At 27.1% G+C, this 27,708-nt stretch overlaps 4 protein-coding genes across 4 annotated transcripts; 2 read left to right on the forward strand and 2 right to left on the reverse strand.

The window, feature by feature from the left end:
- Window positions 1-447: 447 nt before the first annotated feature.
- LOC124943878 (aspartyl protease family protein 2-like) lies at window positions 448-1,266 on the forward strand (the record flags this gene model as incomplete). The annotated part of the gene is made up of 1 exon (XM_047484333.1): window positions 448-1,266. A coding segment is annotated over one exon (819 nt), but the record flags the coding sequence as incomplete, so codon positions are not given.
- Window positions 1,267-9,798: 8,532 nt separating this feature from the next.
- On the forward strand, window positions 9,799-13,203 carry LOC124942198 (E3 ubiquitin-protein ligase SINAT5-like). The gene is made up of 3 exons (XM_047482656.1): window positions 9,799-10,200; window positions 11,331-11,717; window positions 12,623-13,203. Exons 1-3 carry the CDS (start codon window positions 10,003-10,005, stop codon window positions 13,019-13,021), a joined length of 984 nt encoding a protein of 327 aa, XP_047338612.1. The 5' UTR covers window positions 9,799-10,002; the 3' UTR covers window positions 13,022-13,203.
- Window positions 13,204-17,716: 4,513 nt separating this feature from the next.
- Window positions 17,717-18,301, reverse strand: LOC124943879. The gene has a single exon (XM_047484335.1). The coding sequence runs from the start codon at window positions 18,299-18,301 to the stop codon at window positions 17,717-17,719; it is 585 nt and encodes a 194-aa protein (XP_047340291.1).
- Window positions 18,302-23,596: 5,295 nt separating this feature from the next.
- Window positions 23,597-26,705, reverse strand: LOC124941318 (phosphatidylinositol 4-kinase gamma 4-like). The gene is made up of 2 exons (XM_047481620.1): window positions 24,842-26,705; window positions 23,597-24,238 (listed from the first exon to the last, which is right to left on the reverse strand). Exons 1-2 carry the CDS (start codon window positions 26,141-26,143, stop codon window positions 23,855-23,857), a joined length of 1,686 nt encoding a protein of 561 aa, XP_047337576.1. The 5' UTR covers window positions 26,144-26,705; the 3' UTR covers window positions 23,597-23,854.
- Between the last annotated feature and the right edge of the window lie 1,003 nt (window positions 26,706-27,708).

The raw sequence follows: 27,708 nt of genomic DNA on the forward strand, positions 1-27,708 counted from the left end.
TTTAAATTTAATTAACTATTTATTTTTTAAATTAAAAAAATAAAACAAAATATATCTCATTCACTCCTTATATCTAAAATACCAAAATAATTCACACCAAACCAATATATATATAATTATAGGGTGATCTATCTATATATCTATATTAGGGCATCTAAAAAAAAAAAGATAAAAATATGACATGATTTACTAATTTTTTGATTTTTTAAAATTTAATTAATTATTTATTTTTATAATTAAAAAGAAAAACACCACATATACTTCATTCATTCCTTATATCTAAAATACCAAAATAATTGACACCAAACCATATACATATATATATATATATTATATATTATAGCTTGTTTGATTTAATTGAGCTTAATTTAAACAAATCAAATATAAACCCTTATCTTCAATTAATTATTTTCATAATATTTTAAAAATTTTAATTATTAATTTAATTTATACCCGGCTGGATACGGCGACGGTTCATTCTCATCTGGAGATTTCGTCACAGAAACCCTAACATTTCATTCGACAAAAATTCCAAATATCGCCGTCGGCTGCGGCCACGATAATCAAGTTCTCTCCGCCGGCGAATCCGGTGCCGCCGGAGTATTAGGTCTCGGCGCCGGGGGTTTATCATTTCCATCTCAAGCCGGTCCAACAATCAATCACAAATTCTCATACTGTTTAGTCGACCGTTCTTCTTCCTCTTCAAAACCCTCATTTCTAATCTTCGGAAATTTCTCCATTTCTCGAACCGCAATTTTCACTCCTCTCCTCACAAACGATAAACAAAAATCATTTTATTACCTCGATTTAATCGGATTCAGCGTCGAAGGCAAACGCGTTGCCGGAATTTCACCTCAACTGTTCAAGTTAGATTCTTCCGGCGACGGTGGCGTTATCATCGATTCAGGTACGTTTGTGACTCGATTAACTAATAAAGCTTACGTTCAGTTTAGAAATGCGTTTAGATCTGCTACGTCCGATTTGAAACCTGCAAGAAAATATTTATTGTTTGATACTTGTTTTGATTTCTCTGGGATGAAATCGGTTAATGCTCCAAATGTTGTATTGCATTTTGCTAATGCGAATGTTTCTTTGCCGGCGGAGAATTATCTTATTCCGGTTGATTCCGCCGGGAAATTTTGTTTTGCTTTCATCGGCTCGCCGGGGAAGATGTCGATTATTGGGAATATACAACAACAGGGTTTTCGGGTTGTGTTTGATTTGAAGGGTTCACGGGTCGGGTTTTCTCCAGGTGGGTGTAAGTAAAGTTATGGTTATTATTATTAAGGGAGATGTAATAAAATTATTTGAAAAAAAATATTATGAAATGATATGAAATATAATTTAGAAGCTAGATAATTTATATTTATATGGTCTATTTCATAGTTTTAAAATCCGGGCACAGTCATCAACCGGGTGAATAAAATTATTTGAAAAAAATATTATGAATTAAATTGTTTATTCTTAATGGTTAATTTATTATATGTTTAAATTTCAGTAATTTAAGTAACTAAGTTGTAATATCAATATATATGTTGCAAAATGTAAAAATTATATATATTAAAACTAAGTTCTTTAATTTGGATTTTTTAAGAAAAAAATTATTACAAATATATATTTTTAACTTATAATATTGATTTATCATTTATGTAATATTATATTTTGAAATAATTTTTATATATATTAACAAATTTAATAATAATTTTTTTTATTTAAATTAGTAATATTAATATTATATTTATTATATAATAAGTTAACCGAATTAAAAAATGTTAAAATAAAATAACTATTTTGTATAATGAACCAAAATTGTAATTATGGGCTAGGATAATCGATGTAACAGTTCTACCAAATCTAAAGCATATCGGTTCCATCTTTTTAGGATTTCGTTTCTACTCATTTATATTTATAAATTTCCCCCCATAATAAGGTGACTCTTATAAATAAAATATAACAAAATGTTTAATAAATAAATTGAATAATCTATAACAAATAAGAATATAAAATAAAAGAATTAACTTATAACAATTAGGTCAATAAATAAACAAAATATTTATGTCACTAATACAAATTAATATTAATATAAAAAATATTTATTTATGTATACATATTTTAGAAAAAACTAATATTATTTAAAATTTTTATTTTTATTTTTATAAAAAGTAATTATAATATAAATTTAATGTTAATAAATTAAATATATAAAGTTATAAAAATTCATTTATAATAGGGCTTACAATTTTGGACAGACATAGGAGAACACCACCCGAATACAAAAATATTTAGGAATAACTCGTATATAAGTTTTTTTTTTTAGTTTTGTGTTATTCTTTCTTATTAAATCAGTTATTTAAAAAAAGTGTTAAATATATTTTTTTTATTAATTTGTTAAAGTTATTTTTGCTTTTTAAAATTTATTTTTATGAAAATTTATTTTATTTAATAATTTATTAAAAATATATAATTATTATTTTTTATTAAATAATAACATTAAAAATAATTTTATAGTATAATATTTTATGTAAAATTATACATATATAATAAGACCACTTTAAATTAAAATATATATTTTTTTTGTTAATAATTAAAATATGTCAAAATATATTTTTTTAAGTTATTACATATTTATTATATTTTCTGTATATATATATAAATAATTAATAATTTTAAAATATGAATATTAACAGAAAAAAAAATTTAAGTTTAATATATTTAAAGAAAAAAAATATTAATATTTAAATAAATATATTATTTAAAAATTGTTTTGGATTACAAGACACGTTGGGAAGATGGGGATGTCCATTGTTGGGAATATACAGCAACATGATTTGTGCGGTTATTAAGGGAGGTGTAATAAAATTATTTGAAAAAAGGTATTATGAATTGATATGAATAGTTTATATTTAGATTGTTTATTCTTAATGGTTAATTTATGATATGGTTAAATTTCAGTAATTTAACTTCAAATTTATGGAATTAAGTAATATCAATATATATGTTGCAAAAATGTAAAAATTTTATATATCAAAACTATGTTCTTCCATCTGGATTTTCTAAGAAATAAATAATTAAAAATATATATTATTCTAATATTGATTTACTATTTATGTAATATAATTTTTTGAAATAATTATTATATATATTAATAAATTTTTTTAACTAAATTAGGAACATAATATTTTATTTTTTCTATTATAATTGTCACGTATTAACTAAATTTGAAAACGATAAAATAAAACATAGTTTTGTATAAACAGCTCAAATTGTGAGATGAAATAATAAATTCTAAATTTTTGACAATTCAATCAATAAATAAACAATTTTTTATGTCACTAATCTGGATTTAGTAAGAAATGTTTTTTACAAATATATATTTTTAACTTCTAAATTTATCATTTATGTAATATAATGTTTTGAAATAATTTATATACTAACAAATTTAATAATAAAATTTTCAAACCAAATTAATTATATTAATATTTTATTTATTATATTATAAATGTCAAATATATAATAAATTAACTGAATTTAAAAATGTTAAAATAAAATATGAATTTTGTATAAAGAACTCAAAATTTGTGGGCTAGATAACAATTAGGCAAAGTATAACAGCTCTACTCTTAACTTTTAAAAGCATTTTGAGTATATCTTCAACCTCAAAAAAACCAACAATCTCAAAAAGTAAGAATCACAACAGAGATTTTGTTTCTGCTCATTTAAATTTAATATTTATGTTACTAATATAAACTAGCATTAATATAAACAATATTATTTATGTATACATATTTTAGAGAAAAATAATATTATTTAAATTTAATATATTTATTTTTATAAAAAGTAATTTTAAATATAAATTTAATATTAATATATATTTTAAATATATCAAATTTCTGAAATTATAAAAATTTATTTTTATTAGGGATACAATTTCAAACACAACACGAAAATACGACCCAAGTCAAACACAAAAAAAATCAAATTAAGAATAAATTGTTTACAAGTTTTTTATTGAGTTTTGTGTTATTATTTCTTATTAACTCAATTATTTTAAAATTTATAGTTAAATATATTTTTTATTAATTTATCTTAAAATTATTTTTTTTCTTTAATTTATTTTTATGAAATATTTTTTATTCTTTTTATTTAATAATTTATTAAAAATATATATAATTATTAGTATTTATTAAATAATAGCATTAATTGTTATTTTTATTTAATAATAATTTTATAGTATAATATTTTGTGTAAAATTATACCAATATAAATTAAAATAAGTTATTTTATTAACAATTTAAAATATGTCAAAATATATTTTTTTTCTGGTTATTACATATTTATTATATTATATATATTATAAATAATTAATAATTTCAAAATATGAATATTAAGAGAAAATAATAATAAGTTTAATTTATTCAATGAAAAATAATATTAATTATTTTAAAACATATATATTTTAATATTGTTTTGCTTTTTGCGGGCTCCCGGGAAGAGGTCAATTATTGGGAATATACGGTTTGTGGGGTTAATAAGGACAAACCAGATCTTCTACTACCGAATGCACCGAACCAATTAGGATGCAGTTCTATTATTTTATTATTAAATTAAGCAGTGAGTTGAAAGAAGAGATATCCAAAACCTATATTTATTTCCGGGTACATGAGAAGCGCAAAAGAGTGAAGTTTCGCTTCAATCCGTTTTACATTATCAAACTGAGAAGCATAATTTTGTTTTTATAGAATTTTATAATGTAAAACTGAATAAAACTTGTTTCATTTGACTCTTTAAATAAAATATATTAATTATTTTACTGTTTATATAAATATATATAATAATATAATTATAAATTTATTTGTGATATATTTAAATTAGTTTGTAAATTATTTTATAATTTATATAATTATATATATATATATATATATATAATATATTCAAAAAAAATTCATGTGTATGATATTTAAATAAATTTGTAAAATAAAATATTTTAAAATTTATTTATAAGATATTTAAATGAATATATATATATATATAAATATATATATATATATATATATATATATATATATATATATATTATATATAAACATATTCAAATATTTATGTAAGATATTTAAAGAAATTGGTAAAATAAAATATTTTAAAATTTATTTGTAAGATATTTAAATAAAATTATTTTAATTATTTTATATTTTATATAATTATATATTAAATATATATAAACGTTAATATAAAATCACTAACACATTTATGTAAAAATATTTTTACGTTCATGTAAAAGCATTTATGTCTTCATGAAAGTTTTACAAGAGATGAAAAAAAGATGAAACAAGCGCTACATGATGAGACTTGTTTCACTAGGTATTTACGGCACTCAAAAAGTTTAATTATTTTATATTTTATATATTAAATATATATAAACGTAGGGGTGTTCATCGGTTCGGTTTTCAGGTTATTCGAGTTTTCGATTTGGGTTATTCGAATTATTATTTTTTTAAGCAAATTCGAAAACCGAACTGGTTTGAATAAATTCGAATTCGGTTCAAATTCGGTCGGATATTCGATTTAGATCAAATATAGAACATCACCTACCCATAAGATAATTTTTTTTAAAAGAGTTAACAAAATAAATAAGTTGTTAAAGAGATCTTATCTACTTAAATTATAAAAAAATTATAAATCACGCAAACTTAGCTTAGTGACTAACACTAATATATATTCGACAATTAAACGACGAAAGTAAAACAGTGTCGACGACGACAATATATGGCGGTTGAGAGGTGTTGACAACTAGAAAAAAGAGAAAATGAATTAGGGGTTATGGATTTAATGTAGGGATCTAGTAGGAGACCCATGATAATTTAATATATAATATGTAATAAGTTATATAATATATAATAAAAATAAATAATAAAAATGAATTCGGTTTTCGGTTCAGTTTTCGGTTTGATTTTCGAGTTGAAACTTAAACTCGAAACCAAACCGAAAACCGTATTTGAATTCGAATCGGTTTAAAATTTGATTCGAAAACTGAAAATGTAATTCGAATTCGGTCGGATATTCGGTTTAGATCAAATATTGAACACCCCTAATAAACATTCTTATAAAACCACGAACACATTTATGTACAAACATTATACCTTCATGTAAAAACATTTATTCCTTCATTAAAGCTCAGCAAGAGAATAAAAAAAAGATGAAACAAGTGTTACCTGGTGAGACTTGTTTCACCAGATATTTATAACACTCAAAGGAGTGAAACAATCGCTACCTAATGATGTTTGCTTCCCTAGGTATTTACAACGCTCAAATGAGTGAAACAAACGCTACCTGGTGATGTTTGCTTCACTAGGTATTTATAACGCTCAAATGAGTGAAACAAGCACTACCTGATGAGGTTTGTTTCACTAAGTATTTATAGCGCTGATATGAGTGAAGCAAACTACTGAATGAAGTAAACTTCACTATGTATTTACATTAATCAATCATTCATTTGCGTTTACTTCACTTTTATTTACATTGTTATTAAAAGTGAAGTTAGGTTCACTGAAATAATAATTTAAATAAATATAATTTTTTCTGCTGCACTCCCATTATTTACTTTCTCTCTCATCGATTTTTCTAACCCTAGCACGAATTTTCTCCGCTATAATCTTCTCACAAAAATGGCATTTGATGGGGGTGGCGTTGAATGTTCTTTGTGGTCTTTGGGATGATTCTAATGCAACATTGATTCCTTGAAGTGTGTATCAATTTGTTTTATAAATCTGCGATTTCTCTGTTAGAAATCGTCCGTCGAGTTTTTGTCTTCTTTTTGCAGATTCGGGTTAACCAAATCTGCAAATGAGTGTTCATCTTCTTTTCTAATTTTAATCGTTTTCTCAAAGTATCCGGATGAAGTCGTCTGTTAATTAGATAAAACCCTAAAAGATCTTCTCGTATTTTTTAACAGGTACAATGTCGACTTTCTTTAACAACTATTACGACAAAAAGACATCATATCATTCATTATTTATCAATATTATTACTCTATAACTCATAAATTTGTTTTTTTTCTTATGAACAGGAGAATGATTATATATATTGTGAGATATGTGGGAATGAAGGGTATAATGAATGTTTGTTATTTGTTCTACTGCGATTCTCAGCGACATATGTAAGATAAGATCACTCTATCTGTCAGTCATTTTTATTAGACGTTCGTATTAAAAAAAACAAAAAAACGTGGACGAACAAAATATATAAAATTTGTAGTGACAACAACTATGCATGAAAACGAATATTAGAATCCACACTAAAAAAAATGATAAAAAACATTTATTTTCTATGTTATTATCTCATTTTTTGTTAGATGATTTGAGTAGCGAGGGATTCTAGTTAAAAGTATTGTTAGTAATTTTTTTAATATATTATTATTTTTATTTTTTGATAATTTGTGACACATTTTAATATAACTGTTTTTCATTCATCCAAATTTTAGTGGAGTAAAAAAAGAAAATACATAAAAAAATACACTATAAAAAGTTTGAAACTATCAAAGGACTAAGATTAGGTTAATCCATCAAAGATCACATAAGAAAGTCTAAATCCATACAAATATCAATATCAAGATATTGTATTGGACAAAATCTAATTAAAAAATTACTATATATCAAATCTATATATATCCTACAACTTTAAAAATAATAATGGTTATTTTAATTATACAATAGTTAATATGACAATATTTTTAAATTACATTCTAAATTATCCCAATAAATATTTTTTTTTTTATTTTTTCAAGTTTGTTCTAAAAAATTCTTCATTTTTTAAGTCCATGATAACTCCAATTTTCTCTAAATTTTGGATTCGTCTATCGATTGTCCGATTGCGTCTCATTCTCCTGTTTCATAGCGAGCACTATCACGAGTAAGTTTATTTTCACTTTTACATTTCTGTATGTGTCCTTTTGAAATTGTAAATTTTTTTTTGTCAACGCCTCCTCACACAACCGACTCCTCTCGTCACTATGGATCAATAAAAATAATTTCATTTTATATAAAAATTGCACAACCTAACCGTTCTAGTCTCACATTTTAATTTGTAAGTTTGAGAAATAACCAAACAAATAACCAGTGATATATATTGTACTTGTTGCTAATAGTTTATTTTCTAATCTATAAAAATATTAAAATAATATGTTAGTAAAAATATATTAATAATAAAATAAACAATCTCTTGTATTTTGCACATTAGCCAAATGATAGAACAATTATAATAATATACATCTGACCGGCCATCAAAATCATCAATATTCTGTTTGTCAAGTTAAGAAGAAGCTTGACTACTATTCAAACTGATCATATTTTTATATTCAAATATGTTCTTATATATTTTTAAATCCAAAATTATTATAAATAAATAAAAATAAATAAATTGATTCATTGCGTTATTTAAACTCCACGTTACACCATGTTATATTACTTAACTTGATGCAATTATTAGAGCAAACTTTCCCTTTATTTTAAATATTTTACTATTAATCATTTACTTTCAATTAGGTTGGCCTATTAGTTAGTTTAAAAGGATCTTCCAATACAAAAATAAATAATCTTATTTTATCTATCTATCTATATATATAATTTTCAGATTTACAAATTTATTTTGTTTTGTCAAATAATTTATTGTTTAGATTTTTCTAAATAAATAAATTACTTTATATATATATAAATAATCTTTACTCATTAAATTACTACTTAGGTTAATAGTAAATATATTGTCTAATAAATTAAATATCTTGATTTTTTTAATAAATTAATCTTATTCTCAGTTATAAATTAAAAATAAAAATGATAGTTGTGGGAGAAGCTAAATTTTTCCGTGTAAAAAATATTATTTCAAGTTTAAGAACACCCTTAAGTTAAAAGTGGTGAACTAGATTATTTTTAAGAATAATATGATCTTTATGAAATATATTTATAATAAATAAATTCTAAGATACTAAACTATGTGTTATTGTTTTATTGACTTTTTTTTAATTAGTCTATGAATATATATTCATTTATTGACTAAGAACTTATTAATAAATATTGTTTAATTTATTTCCTAATTTTAATGATTTATCTAATAATAATATTGTTTAATTTGGTAACCCACTTAAGAAAATTTAAATTTTAGAAATAAATAAAAATAGAAAGGTTTTTAAATAAATGAATATAATTGACTAATTTTTTACTTAAATAAAAATATTAGAAAATTAATATACTGTAAAATAATGTTATAATATACTTTTTTTTGTCAGATCTAACAAATATCTACTTAAAACAAAAAAAAAATCTTAAATTAGAATGAAATTGAGTTTTAATAGATAAATATTATTAAATTTATTAATATATAAATAATTAAAATATATTTTCGAATAAAATTAATTTTTAAATATATTTCTAAATTGGACCAATATATTTTTTAATGTAAGATGAGGTAAACAAATATTTTTTTATTAAATTTTTAACTAAAAAAAGTTTAAAATAAGTACACTTTTATATTAAATAAATGAACAAAATTACTTTTTATTTATATTTTGATACTTTACAAAAAAAAAAAAAAAAATGAGTAATAAATAAATAAATTATGACCAAACAAATATTTTTTTTATTAATTATTCAACTAAAAAAAAGTTGAAAATAAGTACACTTTTATATTAAATAAATGAACAAAATTACTTTTTATTTATATTTTGATACTTTAAAAAAAGGAATAATAAATAAATAAATTTATGACCAATTAAGATAGAGATCAAAATTTCCATAAGAACATCATAACCTAATCTCTCTCTTCTTTCTCTCTCATTTGGGTATCAAGAAAAGCACCTTCCATGGCTGTCTGCTTTTCCTTTTATACTTCATCTTGAAGAAGAAGACGCTCATGAGCTGAAGACGATCATAATCCTCACAGAATCAGAAGACGAAACAACAACATTCGATTATCATTTTTTTTTCATTTTTTTTTCTCCAGATTTCGTTTTGAATGGAATTGGACAACATTGAATGTGTAACATCATCCGATGGAGTTGATGAGAACGAGATCCGTCAACTTCATCATCCTCAATCTCAGTTTTCGTCTTCAAAGCGCCACATTAACGTTGGACTTCATTCAACTACAAGTGTTCATGAACTTCTCGAATGTCCTGTTTGTACTAATTCTATGTATCCTCCAATACATCAGGTGTGTGTGTTCATTATTCGTTGAATTTCAAAACTTTTCTTGATTTCTTGACTGTTTGTTTACACTCACTTTTAGCTAAATCAATTGATTAAATGATTGATCCTTGGTTCTTTGTTTTGCTCGATCTGTGTTTTGTTAAATATATTTCAGTTGTGTCACTTGAAACTATTGTATTGAAATTATTGGGGAATTAGGGTTACTTACTAACTTGAAGTGTAATTGAGAACTGAATCATTTCTCATTTAATTTTTATATGTTAAAGTTTGTATTAACAGAAACCCTACAGCTGAATTGTAGTAGAACCCTATTTATTATTGACTGAATCTCTGCTACAGTGTAAAAATTAAGAACTTAGATAACAAGTTGTAATGTTAATACTAATCTAACTAGGAATCAAGAAGAACCCTAGAACATCAAATGAAAAGGACTAATCTTGACGATATATTCAAGTTGGGGTCGATCTAGACTCATTCCAAAAAGCAATTATTCATTTTCCTTTATGTGTGCCATTATGGTTCGTGTTCACTTTATGTGTCTTCTATGGATTTTGTCTTCTTTGAGTCTGATTGTCTTTTGATTCTCTTGTCGGCTGTCAAGCGCTCATCATCCATATAGCCAATTCCGAAAGTTGACACAACCCTCCTATTACCTTATAGCTGGTCATTTGAGTTGTCCAAGACTAGAATCTCAAGTCTTGTGTAAAACAAATCTAAACCTCAACCATATCATTGTGAACACATCCACGACTCTACTTGAGTACATAGATAGATAATTTATGCCAAATAGCATATGATTTGGTACTTACCACCCATGATAGCTGAAGTGGTAAGAGTCTTGAACTAAGAGGTTGAAGTATCATATTCGATTTTCACTGAAAGCACCTTGAGAGATCACAAAAATGGATTTTGTTTTTTCGACCAGGGTTTATTTTCTTGAGTAGACTAGCATAACCCCCACTTAAATCAGGCGTTTTTAGTGGAATCGAAACTTATACTGACAGTGGAATGTTGTATAGCCTATTCCAAGGGAAAAAAACCCTTGTCTTAACAAAAGAAAAGAAAAACATATGATTTGGTGTTTTTCTTAATGATTGAAATGAAATGATGTTAATGCTGTTTTTATTTATGCAGTGTCACAATGGGCATACACTTTGTTCTACCTGCAAAGCAAGAGTGTACAACAGATGCCCAACTTGTAGACAAGAGCTTGGCGATATAAGGTGCTTAGCGTTAGAAAAAATAGCTGAATCGCTCGAATTTCCTTGCAAGTATTGCTCTCTTGGTTGCCCCGATATATTCCCTTACTACAGCAAGCTGAAGCACGAGGCCATTTGTAATTTTAGACCTTACAGTTGTCCATACGCTGGTTCTGAATGCTTGGTTGTTGGTGACATTCCATATCTCGTCACTCATTTGCGCGACGATCATAGGGTTGACATGCATTCAGGCTGCACTTTTAATCATCGATATGTCAAGTCAAATCCTCGAGAAGTGGAGAATGCCACCTGGATGTTAACTGTAAGTATAACTATATGCTTCCTTTCCTTGCCTTTTTTTTCTCAATGTCAATGTGCTGTTTTTTGGTTGGAATACATTTTCTTTTTCCATCCAAATCATGAATTATGATCTGAAAATATTTTACATTGTTATTTTTGTCCCAAGGCCTTTGATCTAGGCTTGATGTAGATAATTAGATATTAATTTCAAATAAATCACTATGCAATCAACAATCTATTAAATCATCTGTACAAATATCAAAATACCCTCTATTCCTTAAAAAAATGTTTTTCATCATAGATTTTAATTAACCAAGTGGTTATCCCAATAACTGAAGATCGAACAAGGCCTTATAATTGTTTGGATATCAAGTGCTTATTTCCAAATAGTCTTGTTGAAAAATCAGATTATTTGGGTAAAATGACATGAAGAGTATAAATATTGTTAATGATTTGTATGATATGATTGATGAGTAAATTGTTAATTGGATAGTGGGTTATTTGAAATTAATCTCAAATAACCCACATCAAACAAGGCCTAAATGCAGTAAAAAAAATCACATGTACACTGGTTTATGATATAGAAAATAATGTGTATATCAAATGAAGTAAAACAACCACACTATATTCTTGAGCTTGTTTGATCTTGGGCTATTTCAAAAATCCCCTCCATCAGTAATGTATCCTTTCATTCATAATCACTTAATTTGTTAATCAAGATACCAAAATACCCTTACAGTATCGTTTTACAAAATTTAAATAGAAAAATGACATTTTAGTAATTTAACTCAAATAATCCAATCCCCCCACTTTTCATCAAACAAGATTTTGATTTAGGCAAAAGAAAAGAATCAATATCAATTATAACTTTGACTGTTTTTTTTTTGACAAAATACTAATTTGGTGGCTGTATTTTCTTTTGTTTAGATCTTCAATTGTTTCGGGCAGTATTTTTGTCTTCACTTCGAAGCATTTCAGCTAGGAATGGCCCCGGTTTACATGGCATTTTTGCGATTCATGGGCGACGAAAACGAGGCTAGAAGCTACAGTTACAGTCTGGAGGTAGGAGGGAATGGAAGGAAGCTGATATGGGAAGGGACACCTAGAAGCATAAGAGATAGTCACAGAAAGGTAAGAGATAGTCATGATGGTCTTGTGATTCAGAGAAATATGGCTCTTTTCTTCTCTGGTGGAGACAGGAAAGAATTAAAACTTAGGGTTACTGGTAGGATATGGAAAGAACATCAGAATTCAGATGGTGGTGTTGTTGTTGGTGGTGGTGGAGGAGGAGGAGCATCCTCCATACCTCAAAATCTATGTAATTAGAAGTTAGAAACTCTTTCTTTAATTTGCTGACCAAACTTGATGGAATCTTTTATATATATGTGTTGTGACATTAAATGAATGATGATGATGTATAATCTGATTTTTTATTGTTAAGACTTGGGTTTTGATTGTAAGGTCATTTCTAATCATAACTTAGTATGGATGAGTCTTTTGTTTTCTTACTTTTAATCTCCTTTTACATATTTTATTGATGGATATGTATTTTTACATTAGTTAAAATTTTCTATAGACAAGAAGGATCTTAGGGATAAATGAAAGTTCAAAGGATCAAGGTTATTTACTTTGGAATGGTTGTTGCAAAGTGATAAGAATCAAGATCACAATCCATAATCCCTATTATTATTTGATCATTTCAATGGAATGGGAATGATGGGTATTTTGGAACAAAATGGTTACCCATTTGTGTGATGGTGAGCTCTCTTATCACCTTTTTATTTGGGTTATGCAAATGATGAGTATCTTATATGATGATTAGTTCTCTTTATCACCTTTCTATTTGGATATGTGAATGATGTGTATTTAAGAACAAAATGGTATCCATCACTGAGATCTCTTATCACCTTTCTATTTGGGTTATGCGAATGATGAGTATTTAGGAATAATATGTTACTAGTATCGTGTGATGGTGAGTTCTCTTATCACATTTGTGGATGATGAGTATCTTGTGTAATGGTGAGTTCTCTTTATCACCATTCTATCTGGGTTATGCTGAGTATTTATGAACAAAATTTTATGTATTTAAGAACAAAATGTTACTCATATTGTGTGATGGTGAGTTCTCTTATCACATTTTTTATTTGGGTTATGAAAATGATGGGCATTCGGAACAAAATGTTACCAATTTAGTGTGATAGTAAGTTCTCTATCACACTTTTTTATTCGAGTTAGATGGACAATGTAGTCTTACTTTAAAGAACAAAATATTACCCATCTCTTGTGACGATAAATCTTGATACACAAATAAAAAAACATCGTCATGGGAAATTTACCACACCAAGAGGGATATACAAAACAAACTTCAACAAGAGTCGTGAAAATAACGACAAGAGTTGTTGTAAGTTCTATGATTTCTATACGATCAGATGATCAACTCTCTTAGTGAACATCCTTCCCCACAATCATAGATCAAACCCGACTTTATACCAAAACATATATAGAGTGTCATAAGAGGTGTCGCACCCGGAGATCATCCCGAGACAATGAAAGAGTCATATGAGAATCAATATTTACCTCTTCACGACAAATATGACATGTTCTAATAGAAAAAATCATTTTTCATACATCTAACATAAAAAGAAATATTTGGTAGATTGTTATCTACCCAAAGTTAATGATATAAAAGAAATAGTTATCTTTTTTTTTTCCACCTTTTATTTATATTTATATTTATATTTATATTTATATTTATATTTGTGTATGTTTTTATTATTATTTTTTTGGTATAGACTAAAACAAAATAAATTCTCACTCATCATAATAGAAAAGGGCAAATTACCTGGGCGGCCCTCAAACTATCTCAATCGCTCACTTTTGGCCCTCAAATTAATTTTTGAAACAAATCGCCCCTTCAACTTTTATAAAGGTCACCAGTGGCACTTCCGTCAACTTTTTGGTTAAACCTAACGGTTTAAGTTTAAAATATTATTTTTTTATATATTATCTTTAATCTTCTATTTTATATTTATATATATAATTATTAAATCGCTTATATATAATATTATATATATATATATATTATTATTAAATTTTATATAATTATTAAATCTTTTATATAATAAATAAATAATATATATATTATTTATTTTTATCTATATATAATTTATATATATTATTTTTAACTAATTTATATATAATATTTATATAATATATATTTTAAAAAATAATTTAAGTGTTAAAAGTATTTGAGTAGTTAGAAGGTTACAATTACTTTTAATAAATTATTTTTAATATATATAAAACAAAGTTTAAAAATAAATTATATGGATTATCCCTAATCATTAATTATATATATATATATATATATATAAATTTATATAATTTATAGAATATATATTTTACAAAATAATTTGAAAAATTAAAAATAATTATAACCTTTCTAACTACTCAAATACTTTTAACACTTAAATTATTTTTTAAAATATATATTATATAAATATTATATATAAATTAGTTAAAGATAATATATATAAATTATATATATATAGATAAAAATAAATAATATATATATTATTTATTTATTATATAATAGATTTAATAATTATATAAAATTTAATAATAATATATATAATATTATATATAAGCGATTTAATAATTATATATATAAATATAAAATATAAAATTAAAGATAATATATAAAAAAAATAATATTTTAAACTTAAATCGTTAGGTTTAACTAAAAAGTTGACGGAAGGGCCACTGGTGACCTTTATAAAAGTTGAAGGGGCGATTTGTTTCAAAAATTAGTTTGAGGGTCAAAAGTTAGCGATTGAGATAGTTCGAGGGCCGCCCAGATAATTTGGCCTACTAGAAATGTTTTTTTTTTAAATAGTAATAAATATGAAGGGAAAAGAAAGCGACAATTCTCGGATGGGTTTACAAAGCAATTATCAAAAGCAACACAATGGGCCCATTTAAAGAGGAGCAAAAATTCAAAGTTGTTTGAAAAATGTTCTGCCTTCCACATGACCTTTGTCTTCTACTATCAAGAGAATAATTTAATTTTATATTAACACAACAAAAAAAATATTATTTTCATTATAATTTATAATTGAATCATGCCAAATACAACCTTAAATGTTTGTTGAACTTTGCAAGATAATCTAACTTAATAAGAAATTGTTTACTATTTTAAGGTCAATAATTTAGTTAGAAAAAAATGAAAAAATCTTTAACCAAATATGATTCTCAAGATTCTCTGAAAAATTAGGTGTAGGATTGACCAAGTGAGATACATAGACTTATAGTCTTCTTTATTTGAGTTTTTTAAAATAATTTATGGATAATTAAAAAAATTGGGCGGTGATTTTAATAATGTTTTTTTTTTTAAATGTGTCACATGGGTTAAGCACACATCACACAAATACACTTAATCATTTAACCACGCGCAGAATTTGTCGCTAAGAACCTCAAAATTTGTCGCTAAGAACCTCTCAATGAGACTGTGATATCCACATCTTGTTGTCGCTGAACTAAAAGTGGGAATAATAGTATTTTTATAATTATACTTAAAATGTATTAATATAATGATAATATATATATTTTAAAATAAAAAAATTAATATTTAAATAATAAATTAATTGATATGATTTAAAGAGAGGTAAACGAAAGAGTGAAGTCTACCCTCTATTCATTCCATTGACATATGTTGTTTCAAAATTTATGTTGCATTTTGTATCACCTTTATAAAATATGTGAATTTTTCTTTCTCTTCATTATTTTTAATTTATTCATTAAAATAATTATTTTTTTATGAAGTGGTACTTAATAGAATATTATTATTTAGAAGAACAGATTTGAACCTATTTACACTCCACATTCTTTTAAAAATAAATTCTTCAAGATTTGAAGATAGATTTAAATTTTATATTAAAAGTTAAAACTATACTAATTTTTAATCATATATATTATATATTTCAATTTTAATAAAAAAAACATAAAAGTATATTTTGTTTAAAACTTCAAAATAAAGTTACCTAGGTTGTTCAAACTAGTTATGATAATGAGACTGACGGGGGAGGGTATGAATATACCATTCCCTTGAAAATATAAGTAGTGCACAGTTTATATCATTTATATTTTTTAAAATAAAAATATGTGTAAAATAAATTTATATAAAATGACCTTTTTATATACTATATTAAAAAATTATATTATTATAAAAATAAAGTTAAAACTCTTCAAAATATAAATATTAAATAAAATTATTAAAATATGTTATATATTTAGCTGTCAATTTAATTATTATTATTATCTCAATCTTATTTTTGCTTTCAACTAATGTTAAACAAAAAAAACAAATGCCTTCAACAAAATTATTAGTATAAAAAGTTCGAGAAAAATTATAATTAGGATCCGAAAAACATTACATTAAGAAAAAAATAATAATATAATATAAGTTTAAAAAATAAATTATTTTTTCAACTAATTCAACCGACTTTTCAGAACAAATATCAAAAACGTTATAATAATAATACATATCAGACGACTACGAACATTAAAGATTCAACGATTTCTCTCAAACTAAAATAGTCACATGAAAGTAATTGTGATAATAACCCAACTATATAAGTTTATCATCCACGTCAATCTAAACTTGCTAAGAACTAGCTAAAGCAGGGTCAGCCCTCAAAATAGGGCAACCCATTTTCTAAACATATATTATTTTTATAAATATAAAATATTAATAGAGTTGTTCAAGATAAAATTGAAAACTTTTATTTGATTTGTGTTTAAATCGCTTCAAAAAATTGTGGAATTGGGTAAGCCCAAAACTCGGGACGACTATTAGAATTATATTGTTAACCATAATTGTCTAATACTCATTAATTTTTTTATTTTTTTATATAGATTCTTGATTTAGCTATTATTGATGAATCAATTTAGCATCAAACATGAAATAAATTCTCTTTTACCTGGTTCTTCATTTTTCTCTAATGATCAATGATGAAGATCATTTCATGAACAATGCACACTCAAAACAGATCCCTTAATCACATCAACATCAACTCTACAAACAGATTTACTCTCAACTCTATGTGTAAATATCTTCAAAACCCTAACCCTACCAATCATCTTCATCCTACTTTCAATCACCATCCCATTCCCATTCCCATTCAAATTCTCATCATCATAATAACTCACCTCCCTAACCGCCATTGGATACGATTCCAAATCGAATTTAGCCGTCATATGTTGCGTCCGTCCACCGCCAATCTCACCGGCCGGAATGAACACGATACCGACCGGATTACCGGAATAGACGAGCTGTAATGAACTGTCGTAATGAGTGAAATCGTCGCGGTTAGGGTTCGTGACTGAGACGTTTTGTAAGAATGTGAAGTTGACTGTTCCGTTTGAGATTGAAAAGGAAGGGAATTTGATGGATACGACGGCGATCTTTGGTTGTTTTGGATTGAAGAAGATGAAGAAGACGGTTATTGCTGCGGTGATAATGAGGAGAAGGAAAAGTGTTGCGAGTATACATGATGGTAAATTTGGACTTCCGGTTGAAGATCTGCCGCCATGGGAATGGGATTTCATTACAGAGAGAGTGTGAACGGAGCAGGGGATGTGGAAGAAAAGAGAAAGAGTAGGGAAGAAGGTAATTAAGTAGAAAAAGAAGAATGGTGTGAGAGTAGTCTTAAGGTGTGGAAGGGTGTATAGTAAGATTTTTTTATTTTTTATTTTTTTCATATTTTTTAAAATGGTACATTTATGAATAAAAAGATAATAATGATAAAAATAAATTGATCGAGCTTGTAAATTTTCGAGAAAAACGATTAATTTCATAACTAATTTCATCGGTTTTTAGAATGATTATCAGAAAGTGTCGTAATAATAATATTATAAATTATACGTATCTAACGAGTACAATCATCGTTAAAGTTTAACGATTTTTTTCAATTAAATAGTTCACCAAAAAATTACTGAGAGCTCGATCGGATTGAGTCGATGGGTTCCTAACCCAAATTATTTTCTAGTGGACTATTTGGTTGGAAATGAATCGTATGATGTTTAGTGATTGATATGTTTACTCCACAACGTTATTATTATGATAATTTGGGGAGATCTCTTCTAGAAAACTGGTGGAAACGGTCAATGAACTCATTAAAGATTAATTTTATGTTATGTTTGTTTGTTGGTGAATTTTTTTTGCTTTTGTTTTCTATTGTTGTTCCACAATAGTTAATCTCGTTGTGTTTGATGACAATGAACACTAATGTTTTGTATTGTTTTACAAGGGTGGTTCTTTCTCGACACCGAAGAAAAGAAACTCTTAAATTGAACTTTAGTTTTGTCGTTATTCTTAAACAACTATCATTTATATCATATTGTATGATTTTTTTAAATAGTCTACCAAAAAATAATTATGATAGTAACCCAAATATGTAAGCATGTCATATCATCCGTTTAAATCAAAACTTCCCAATAACTACCCAAAGATTTAGATATCACCAAGTGAATCATAGTAATATTCCACAAAAAGACTCTAGATAATAGTCACCCCGACAAAATTAAGTAAGTTGTCGATTCAACCTACTTGTGACACATATGACTTACCATAATACAATATTTTTTCATGCACATATCATTCGTAAGAATATCACAACGCTTCATCCAAAAAACGAAATCTTGAATGATATCTGACTCTAAAACTTCTCCCAAAAAAAATCATATAGAATTATCTTAGCAAACAAATTATAACAATTTCCTATATAAAAATTATTCATGTTTTCCCAACGCATTACAATATTGTTTAGACATGTACACTTGTTTGCGTTCTTAAAAAAAAATAAAACTCTATTATGAAAAGAACTCTCTCTAATGTTTATTTTCATTCTATATGTAATTTGACTAGCGAAACCATTAGATTAAGGGATCAAACATGTCATTAACTATGATATTTTTTCATATAACAATGGAAACAATCTTAAGACATGTTGCAACTAAACTTTTGATATTACACCAAATGTCGTCTCAAATACTGATCGGAGATTTGTCCCCACAAATAATATGGACTGCTCGCAACAACTTTTCTACATAGAATAAATTTCTCTCCAAATACTACACTCTGCTCGATAATTAAATATTTTGGTGAACCGATTTTGACCATACTTACATAGGATCATCGATGCCCAAAGACTATTTGACTATGTTGTAAATCTACAACACCATTTCGATATAAGAGTCTTACTAAATGAAACAATGTCTTAATATCCAAACCTCTTTAATCTTCAAAATATTTTAAATTATCTCAATTAACTGTATGACAAAATGATGAATCAGAAAAAACCCATAGAAATTTACACATGATTCTCTTCATTTTCAATATCACACTTTTGGGAGAATGAATAAAGACATCATATATTTGAGAATAGATGATAACACACTCTTAATGAGGATAAATCGCCCCCATTTTGAGGTTATTTTGTTTTCTCATTTAGATAGCTTACCTTCCATTTTAGTGATAATAGAGTTCTAAAAGACATTGGATCGTAATTTAACACCCAATGACATACCAATATATGTTGACGGAAAAGCACAAATTCTAAACCTTAAAACATTTGTCAAACTTATCATTCTTCTATTCGAAATAGAATTTGAGAAATATATATCTAATTTTAAGATTAAGTCGAAATTAGGAATATGCACCGAATAATTATAAAATATCTGGAAGATACTTAAAATTCCTATAGGTGGCATTAACCAAGTAGAGTGTGTCATCATAAAAAAAACAAAAAACAAATTTGATATGACAAAATGATACCTTATTGTCCCACAACTCACTCCACATAAAAGTCCTAAGTTTTTTACAAAGGCCATTATTTTTTAGAAGGATTCCATAACAATGACGAACAAGAAAGGAGAGAGTGGATCATCCTGTCTGATCCCTTGGGAACTCTCAACAAATTCTTTGTGAACACCTATTTACAATGACAGAAATTTAATCATTGAGAGGAAAAATCTAATTCAACCAATCCATTTCACACTCATTTTTATTCTGTCCATGACATCAAACAAAACTCTCAATTGATGTGATCATAAGATTTTCGATGTCTAACTTGACAAAAATACATTTATTGTCTCCTAAATTAGTTGAGTCAATGTAATCGAAGACCATTAATACCGCATCATAGATTAAATGACATTTGATGAACACTATTTGATTACTAAATATGATTGTCTCTAACACCCTTGATAATATGTTTGTCAAATATTTTGAAACAATCTTATAAAAAGACAAAACAAGACTGATATGCCTAAAAGTTTTTCATGTCAATAGTCTTTAGAGCTTTACGAATAAGACATGTAAAAATAGAGTTCTAATTTTGTCAAATGATGAGAAACGATAAAAATTGTCATTTATTTCTATAATTCTAGTCTTAAGGAAAGAACACGTCTTCTTAAAAAAGTCAAAGTAAACGCGTCAATCCCAATGCTTTATCACTTTCGGATCCTTTTATTAGCCTTATAAATTTCTTCTGTCGAAAACGAGCATCCAACGTATCTTTTTGCATTGTACTAATTGAATCAAAAGTAATAACATTAAATTTTAGTCTAACCTAAAAAGCTAATGAAACAAACCTTTAAAGAACTTGATAATACTCGTAGAAAATTTTGGTTTATTATCATGAACTTCTTTCTCGATCAAGATAAAATTAATCACATTATTTCTTATTTATGCGTTAGAGATTTCATGAAAAAAATTGGTGTTTTTATCATGACTTTAACCAAGTAGCTCTACTATTTTTAAAAAATTAGGAATAATTAGGATAACCTAATTTTTTAACAATAGTTATATTTAATCTTTTTGAAATTATAAATTATTTGCACGAATATCATCCCAAATTTGCAATTTAACGGCAACTTACACTTACGGTTATAATCTTTCTTAGATGATGACGAGAAAATATATTATAATTGCATCAAAATCATTATGCAAAAATTGCAAACAATGTGTGACAAAAACAAAATTATTGAAATTTTTTGATAGTTAAAATTGATGGTTTACTTCAATTAATAAAAATTATTTTAAACACTTTAAATAAGTAAAAGTCTTGGTGTAGTTTCTTATATTATATATAATATATAAGAAAAATATATATAAATAAGTATAAATTTAATAGAAGAAGCCATCCAAAATAAATGACACTAAAATTGCATAACATACTTTTGAATTTATAATTAGCTAATTTCAATCTAGCAGGCAAGGAGGAGAGATCCTTAATTATTGATACCGAGAAAGCTAGTAAAATATAATATTTTATAAATTCATAAATAGTAAATTTTAATATCATAAATTTAAAATTATATGAATTTATTTAGTTTAATAGTTTAGTTTTTTAAATAATAAGATATTAATCAATTTTAACTATGTTGATCTAAATTATTAATACATCTAAAAAGAATGTGGATTTAAATTAATTAATAATTTCTATACCGGATCCAAAAAAAAAAAAAATCAAATAAAAGCATGGGGCTTTGTTGTACTATTCAAAATAATTGCAATATTAAATTTGAAATTCAAATTAGCTAAAGTGCTTTAAATGTGAGAGTAATCATTTCATTATATTGGTTTGACTAATAGAATTGGAGTTGTCTTCTTTTGACATTAAGTAAAGATTTCATTACCACATGTCAATTGGTTGCTTTCTCCTATACATTAATCCATGGTTTTTGCAAAGATTAAATATAACATTTTTTTTATAATCTTTAATAAATTAATATTATCCTAAAACTTAGAATATTTTTTTTTAATTGAAAATACCAAATTATTTACCCTTCAACTACTTTAATGATTTCAATTAAATATTATAAAAACTAATCATAATAGTTACAAAGTAGTTATGTTCCAAAGTCATGATTCTCCAATTTAAAGTATTCTTAATAAAAATTGAACCTTATTTATTCTTAAAAATATTCTTAAAGTAGCCCCTCATCCTATCTAGGGAGTTAAGCTCTTGAACGAGCCTCAAAAGCTTGAGCTAAATAAACGATTTTTTTTGTTCCGTCTCCGAGTGTTCGTCTAATTTTTGTCATTGTATAAATAGAATTTTGACAAATAACTAATGGATTTCCCTAGTAAACTTCCAAAGATTCTAATGTAGTTTTCACCTAAGTTCAGCATTTTCCTTGCCAATGTCACCGGTTAAGGTACTTTCGCCAATACTTAATGACCGAGCACCTAGTTATCCCATATCCTAACTTTTGCGGTTATGATGTTTACAAGCCAAAGTTCTAACACAATAAATCGAAGTATATAATTTATTTTATACAAACTCTTTTTTTTTTGGATCTGCTATGATAAACACGAACAAGTTGACTAATTACCCTGATCATAAAATTAAATCTTAAACATAAGACTTACCAAATTGAGTTTAGTTCAAAACGTCACTTGTTTACAATTTTTGTCCCCAAAAATTAGAACTTTAAGATGGTGGGTTGATTCAAATAAGGCAAAGGACAAGCATTTGAATGGCAAAACTACACAAGATAGGCAATAAAAGATTGTTTTTTCGTGTAGAGTTCAATCTTAACATTTTCTTGTCCAAACTTAGACTTAGCAGCCATATGGCTAACAAACTTAATGTAAAAACTAATCAAACACGCGATATCAATAACGAGGCAATTAAGCTCAATCACCACATATCGTTTAAGCCAGAATCAAACAACCCATAATCCAGATTCCAGACTGAAACAAACTATTTCAATCATTAAACAAGCCAACATTGTTAAAACACCTTCAAGATTGCTAAAATCATAAGAACCAGTAATCACAAACAAGCCAAGGTTGTCGTATCAGATACCATTAACAAAAAAACCAACATTTAGAAAGAAATCTGAAGAAAATAATAGGAATTAGGTAGAAGATTACAAACCTTACAGAAGAAGTATTAACTCCCCAAAGCCGTTTTTTTTTTTTTCGAAAAAAAAAACAGCCAAAATGAAAATAAAAAATGAAGGGCATTTTACAGAGTCAAGACATTTTTGTACGGAGATAACAAACATGTACACACATATGCAAATCATATAAAAGCATATAGTATACAAGCAAACCTTATTATTACTATTTTCTAGGATAGTTAGTTTAGTTTACTTGCCATTTTTCTTTTCGTTCAAGCGACGGTCCATAACATGAGAAACTGCTTCCACAAAAGAATCTTCACTAGAACCGGGGAGAACAGAGTCCATGGCTTCTTGTACGATTTCTTCCAAAATCGATTCCTTTTTCAAGCTTGCTCTGCACATAATGTTTCCAATAGCAAATGGGGTCATACCTCTTTCGGCCCCTTTCTTAAGTAGCATTGTGGAAATCCGAAGAGTGCGAGCAGTTTCAATTGGCATATCCCAACCATGTAATTTCAATAGAGCAATGTCTGCTTCAGCATCTAGTGATTCGATGTATTCTAGAGTCTCTTGGTTGTATGCGTGCTTTGCTTGAGGCCAGTAGAGCCACTCAAAGGTACAATCTTCAAACTGCAGAAACAAAGGGTTTTCAGTAAAAAAACATTCGAAAACTAAATTTAGTTAGAAACGGAAACAATAACACTTTGTTTGATGAATCCAAATAACCCCTTATCCCATCAACAATAATCACTTCATCGATCAAATTGCTAGTGATTTCAAAATATCCTTGTTAGGTTAGGTGGTTATTGAAACTTGGGTTATTTAGGTAAAAAGATATTAGGGTAATATATAATGATTTTTTTATAAGGTATTTTGGTTGATGATTCAATGATGTGATTGATTATATTTATGAGATAGTGGTTTTTTTAAAGATTAAGCTTAAATAATTCAGATCAAACAAGGCCAAGAGATGATGTTTTAGTTATTTAACCCAATAATTCTACATATCAGACATGCTCTAAGTGTTTCCAATTGATTTGAATGATGCGATTGATTGTTTCATAGTGAGTTGTATAAAATTAAACTCAAATAATCCAGATCGAACAAGGCTCAAAGAATGTTTTAGTCATTTAACTCAAATAATTCATATTTTCATCAAACAAGATTGTTTTCAAATAATCCTACAAACAAGTTCCAAGTGTTTCCGAATGGGTTATATTCGTAAATACTTACTGAATCGGGCAAGCAGTAACCATGGTCGATAGGAATCAGCCTTGTCTGGCCACTTTTATCCTTTTGCAGAAGGATGTTTCCGGCATGCCTATCTGCATTCGCCATCCGAATATCCAAAACAGAGATTTTGTGAACCTCTTGAACTGGAAAAGAACCGGGACCAATATCCTCACAACTTCCCTGATTTTCCATGAACATCTGAAGTGATCCAATCTTAACTCGAATACCATCAGGGTGATGGAATCCCCTGTGCAAACACTTCACGATTGTTGTTGGAGGAACACCAGAAAACCCAATCGACTCAAGACCATCTTTTTTATGACAATGGTCCAAAATATAGGCTGCAGCTTCCCTTAAAGCACCTTCCCCTACTCTGGTTCCTTTCTTTAAACCCTCACCATCAATCGAAATAGGAAGAGATCCCGGATTATTCACAGCCATGGGTTCTTCGTCAATCGGCTTGAATACAGAGACATAATTGTTACCCGATTCATCTGGGATGAAATACGCTCCTCCAGTTCCTTCTGCAGTCTTGATCGGGTAGTTTCCCATTTCAAGTCCTTTTGTAGTTGAATCGATCATTTCGGAAATCACAAATGGAACTTCGATTTTCGGATTTACAATCACTGGTTCAAGCAAGATGTCTCTATCTGGTGGCTTATCAGGTACAACTATACTGTTAACCTTAATTTGGGGTGCAACTATGGACAATTCGAAATGTTTATCAACAGGTTTAGATCTAATCTTTGCAGATTTTCCGACGAAGAGATGAACAACTGCATCATTGCTCTTGCAGATGTCGTTTATAAGCCTACCATCTTCCAACTGCTCACCATTGGACGTTGTAATAACTTCTTCTTCGTCGGAATCAACTAATCTGGATGACTTCTTCTTCCTAGAGATCTTGCGTTTAACATATCCAACATCTCTAGATCGTTCAACATGGAAGGTGAACTCTTTCCCAGAGGATGTCTTAACATTGATAACTTGAAGATCCGAAAGACGAAGAACTAAATGGATAATGTTTCCATCAGTGACACCATAGTCACGAACGAGAGAATTACTTCGTGCAAGCTCTCTCCCACTACAAACAAGCTTCTGATTCTTCACAACAAATCCATTATGTCTCTGGAGTCTAAACTTAATTGTTTCAACTGAATCTGACTCGAAAACACGCAAAGGAATCATCGATCCAGAAACAGCAACAAATATCATAATCAATTCGCTCTGATCAGTTAAATGACCAGAAGAGATTGCGGATTCACTCCGAATTTGACTAATCGCAACGCCTGATGAAGACATGTTTCAAAAACTCAACAAAATCCCGTAAACCCTAGAGTTGGGTTTTTGTTGAAGTTTAGAAAAATCAGATCCTAATAATCTCCAAATCAATTAATGTCATCGATCCAGTTTCTATTCTACAATATAGATGAATTCAAACAGAAAACAGCTATTCCGAAGATCAGACGACGACGACGAACACCGATAATGATATCATAATTTTTTTTGTTTTTTTTTCTGAAATAAAACCTAAATATTTGCAAGATGTTCAATCTCGATGCTAGATGAGATCGATGTTTACGAAGTAAGAGAGTGAGATTAATCAAAAAAGATGAATGGATTCTCACCAGAGAGCAAGAATCAAAGAACAAGAGTTGCAAGTAGGAACAGATATACCCGAAATCGACGATTAATTGATGATAAACCGATTAAGATGGACGTATTTTGTGGAATTATCCATTGAAATAGAAAGCTTCTTGCCCCGCCGGCACCGGAAAATGAACGGTCAGACAAGAGAGAGGAGAGAGAAAAGTAAAGTGCGAAAGAGAGAGGAAATGACGAAGTTGGGAGGAGGGCACGATTCAGCCGTTGGCTAGCGTATAAATAGTCGTTGAATGGATGACTTGGACTGGAATCCAAACGCGTTTGTAACGGCGTTAAGTGGAGCCGATCCTTACTTCACGACCGTTGAGTTTGTCGCCATGTGTATGGATAATAATAAATAAATGTGTTTTTAGTCAAAAAGTTGTCCATTTTGTTCATTTGGAATTATTATTATTATTATTAGTACTAACCCACTTATAGGTATAATAGGGTTCTAATTCAATACAAAATTGATTGGAATGGAACATGAAAAAATAAATTAGGATAGGATAGTCTTGTATTTTTTGGTTCGATTTTAAATACTTAAAATAGACTTGTCAAATTGTTTATAATTATATTACCAAGTTAGTTAAGTAGTAAGAGTCGGCTTAAAAAACCAAAATGTCATGATAGAGTTATGTATTTTTGGGTTCGACCTTAAATGACTTAGAATAGACTTGTCAACCGGTTTATAATTACCCCCACTAATATAGTTTAATGGTAAGAATCGGTTTAAAGATAAAAAGTCATGAGTTTGATTCCATCTGAAAACATTTTGAGTATTAAAGGAGGGTCGTGGTTGTGCGTTTAATGCTAGTTCTCTTTTAATTAAAAAAAATAACTATTTATAATTTTATTTTGTAAAGTTTTGTTTTTGTTATTTCCTATTCACTTATTATTTTTTTTTTATTTTTTTTAGGATTTTCGATAATTGGATTTGTGATTTAATTTTAGTTTTATTTTTATTTTGTGTTGATGTCAATTTTATCTGAAATAAAGATGCAATATTAATTCGGGCCGGGTTTGAGTTAGTATTTAATTTGAATTCAAGCAAGGAAAGATAAATGATAAAGAAGAACCAACGTCATACACAAACAGTGTTGCTTCATTCATTGATTGAATCTGAAGGTTATGAACAAAGGGAGGCAGATAAAAACTTAAAAAGAAAAGGGTTGAACTTATGATTGAACACAATAAGAAGAAAAATGTTGAAGATTTAATTG

The sequence above is a fragment of the Impatiens glandulifera genome, chromosome 6 (assembly GCF_907164915.1).
Source record: "Impatiens glandulifera chromosome 6, dImpGla2.1, whole genome shotgun sequence".
Taxonomy (NCBI): domain Eukaryota; kingdom Viridiplantae; phylum Streptophyta; class Magnoliopsida; order Ericales; family Balsaminaceae; genus Impatiens; species Impatiens glandulifera.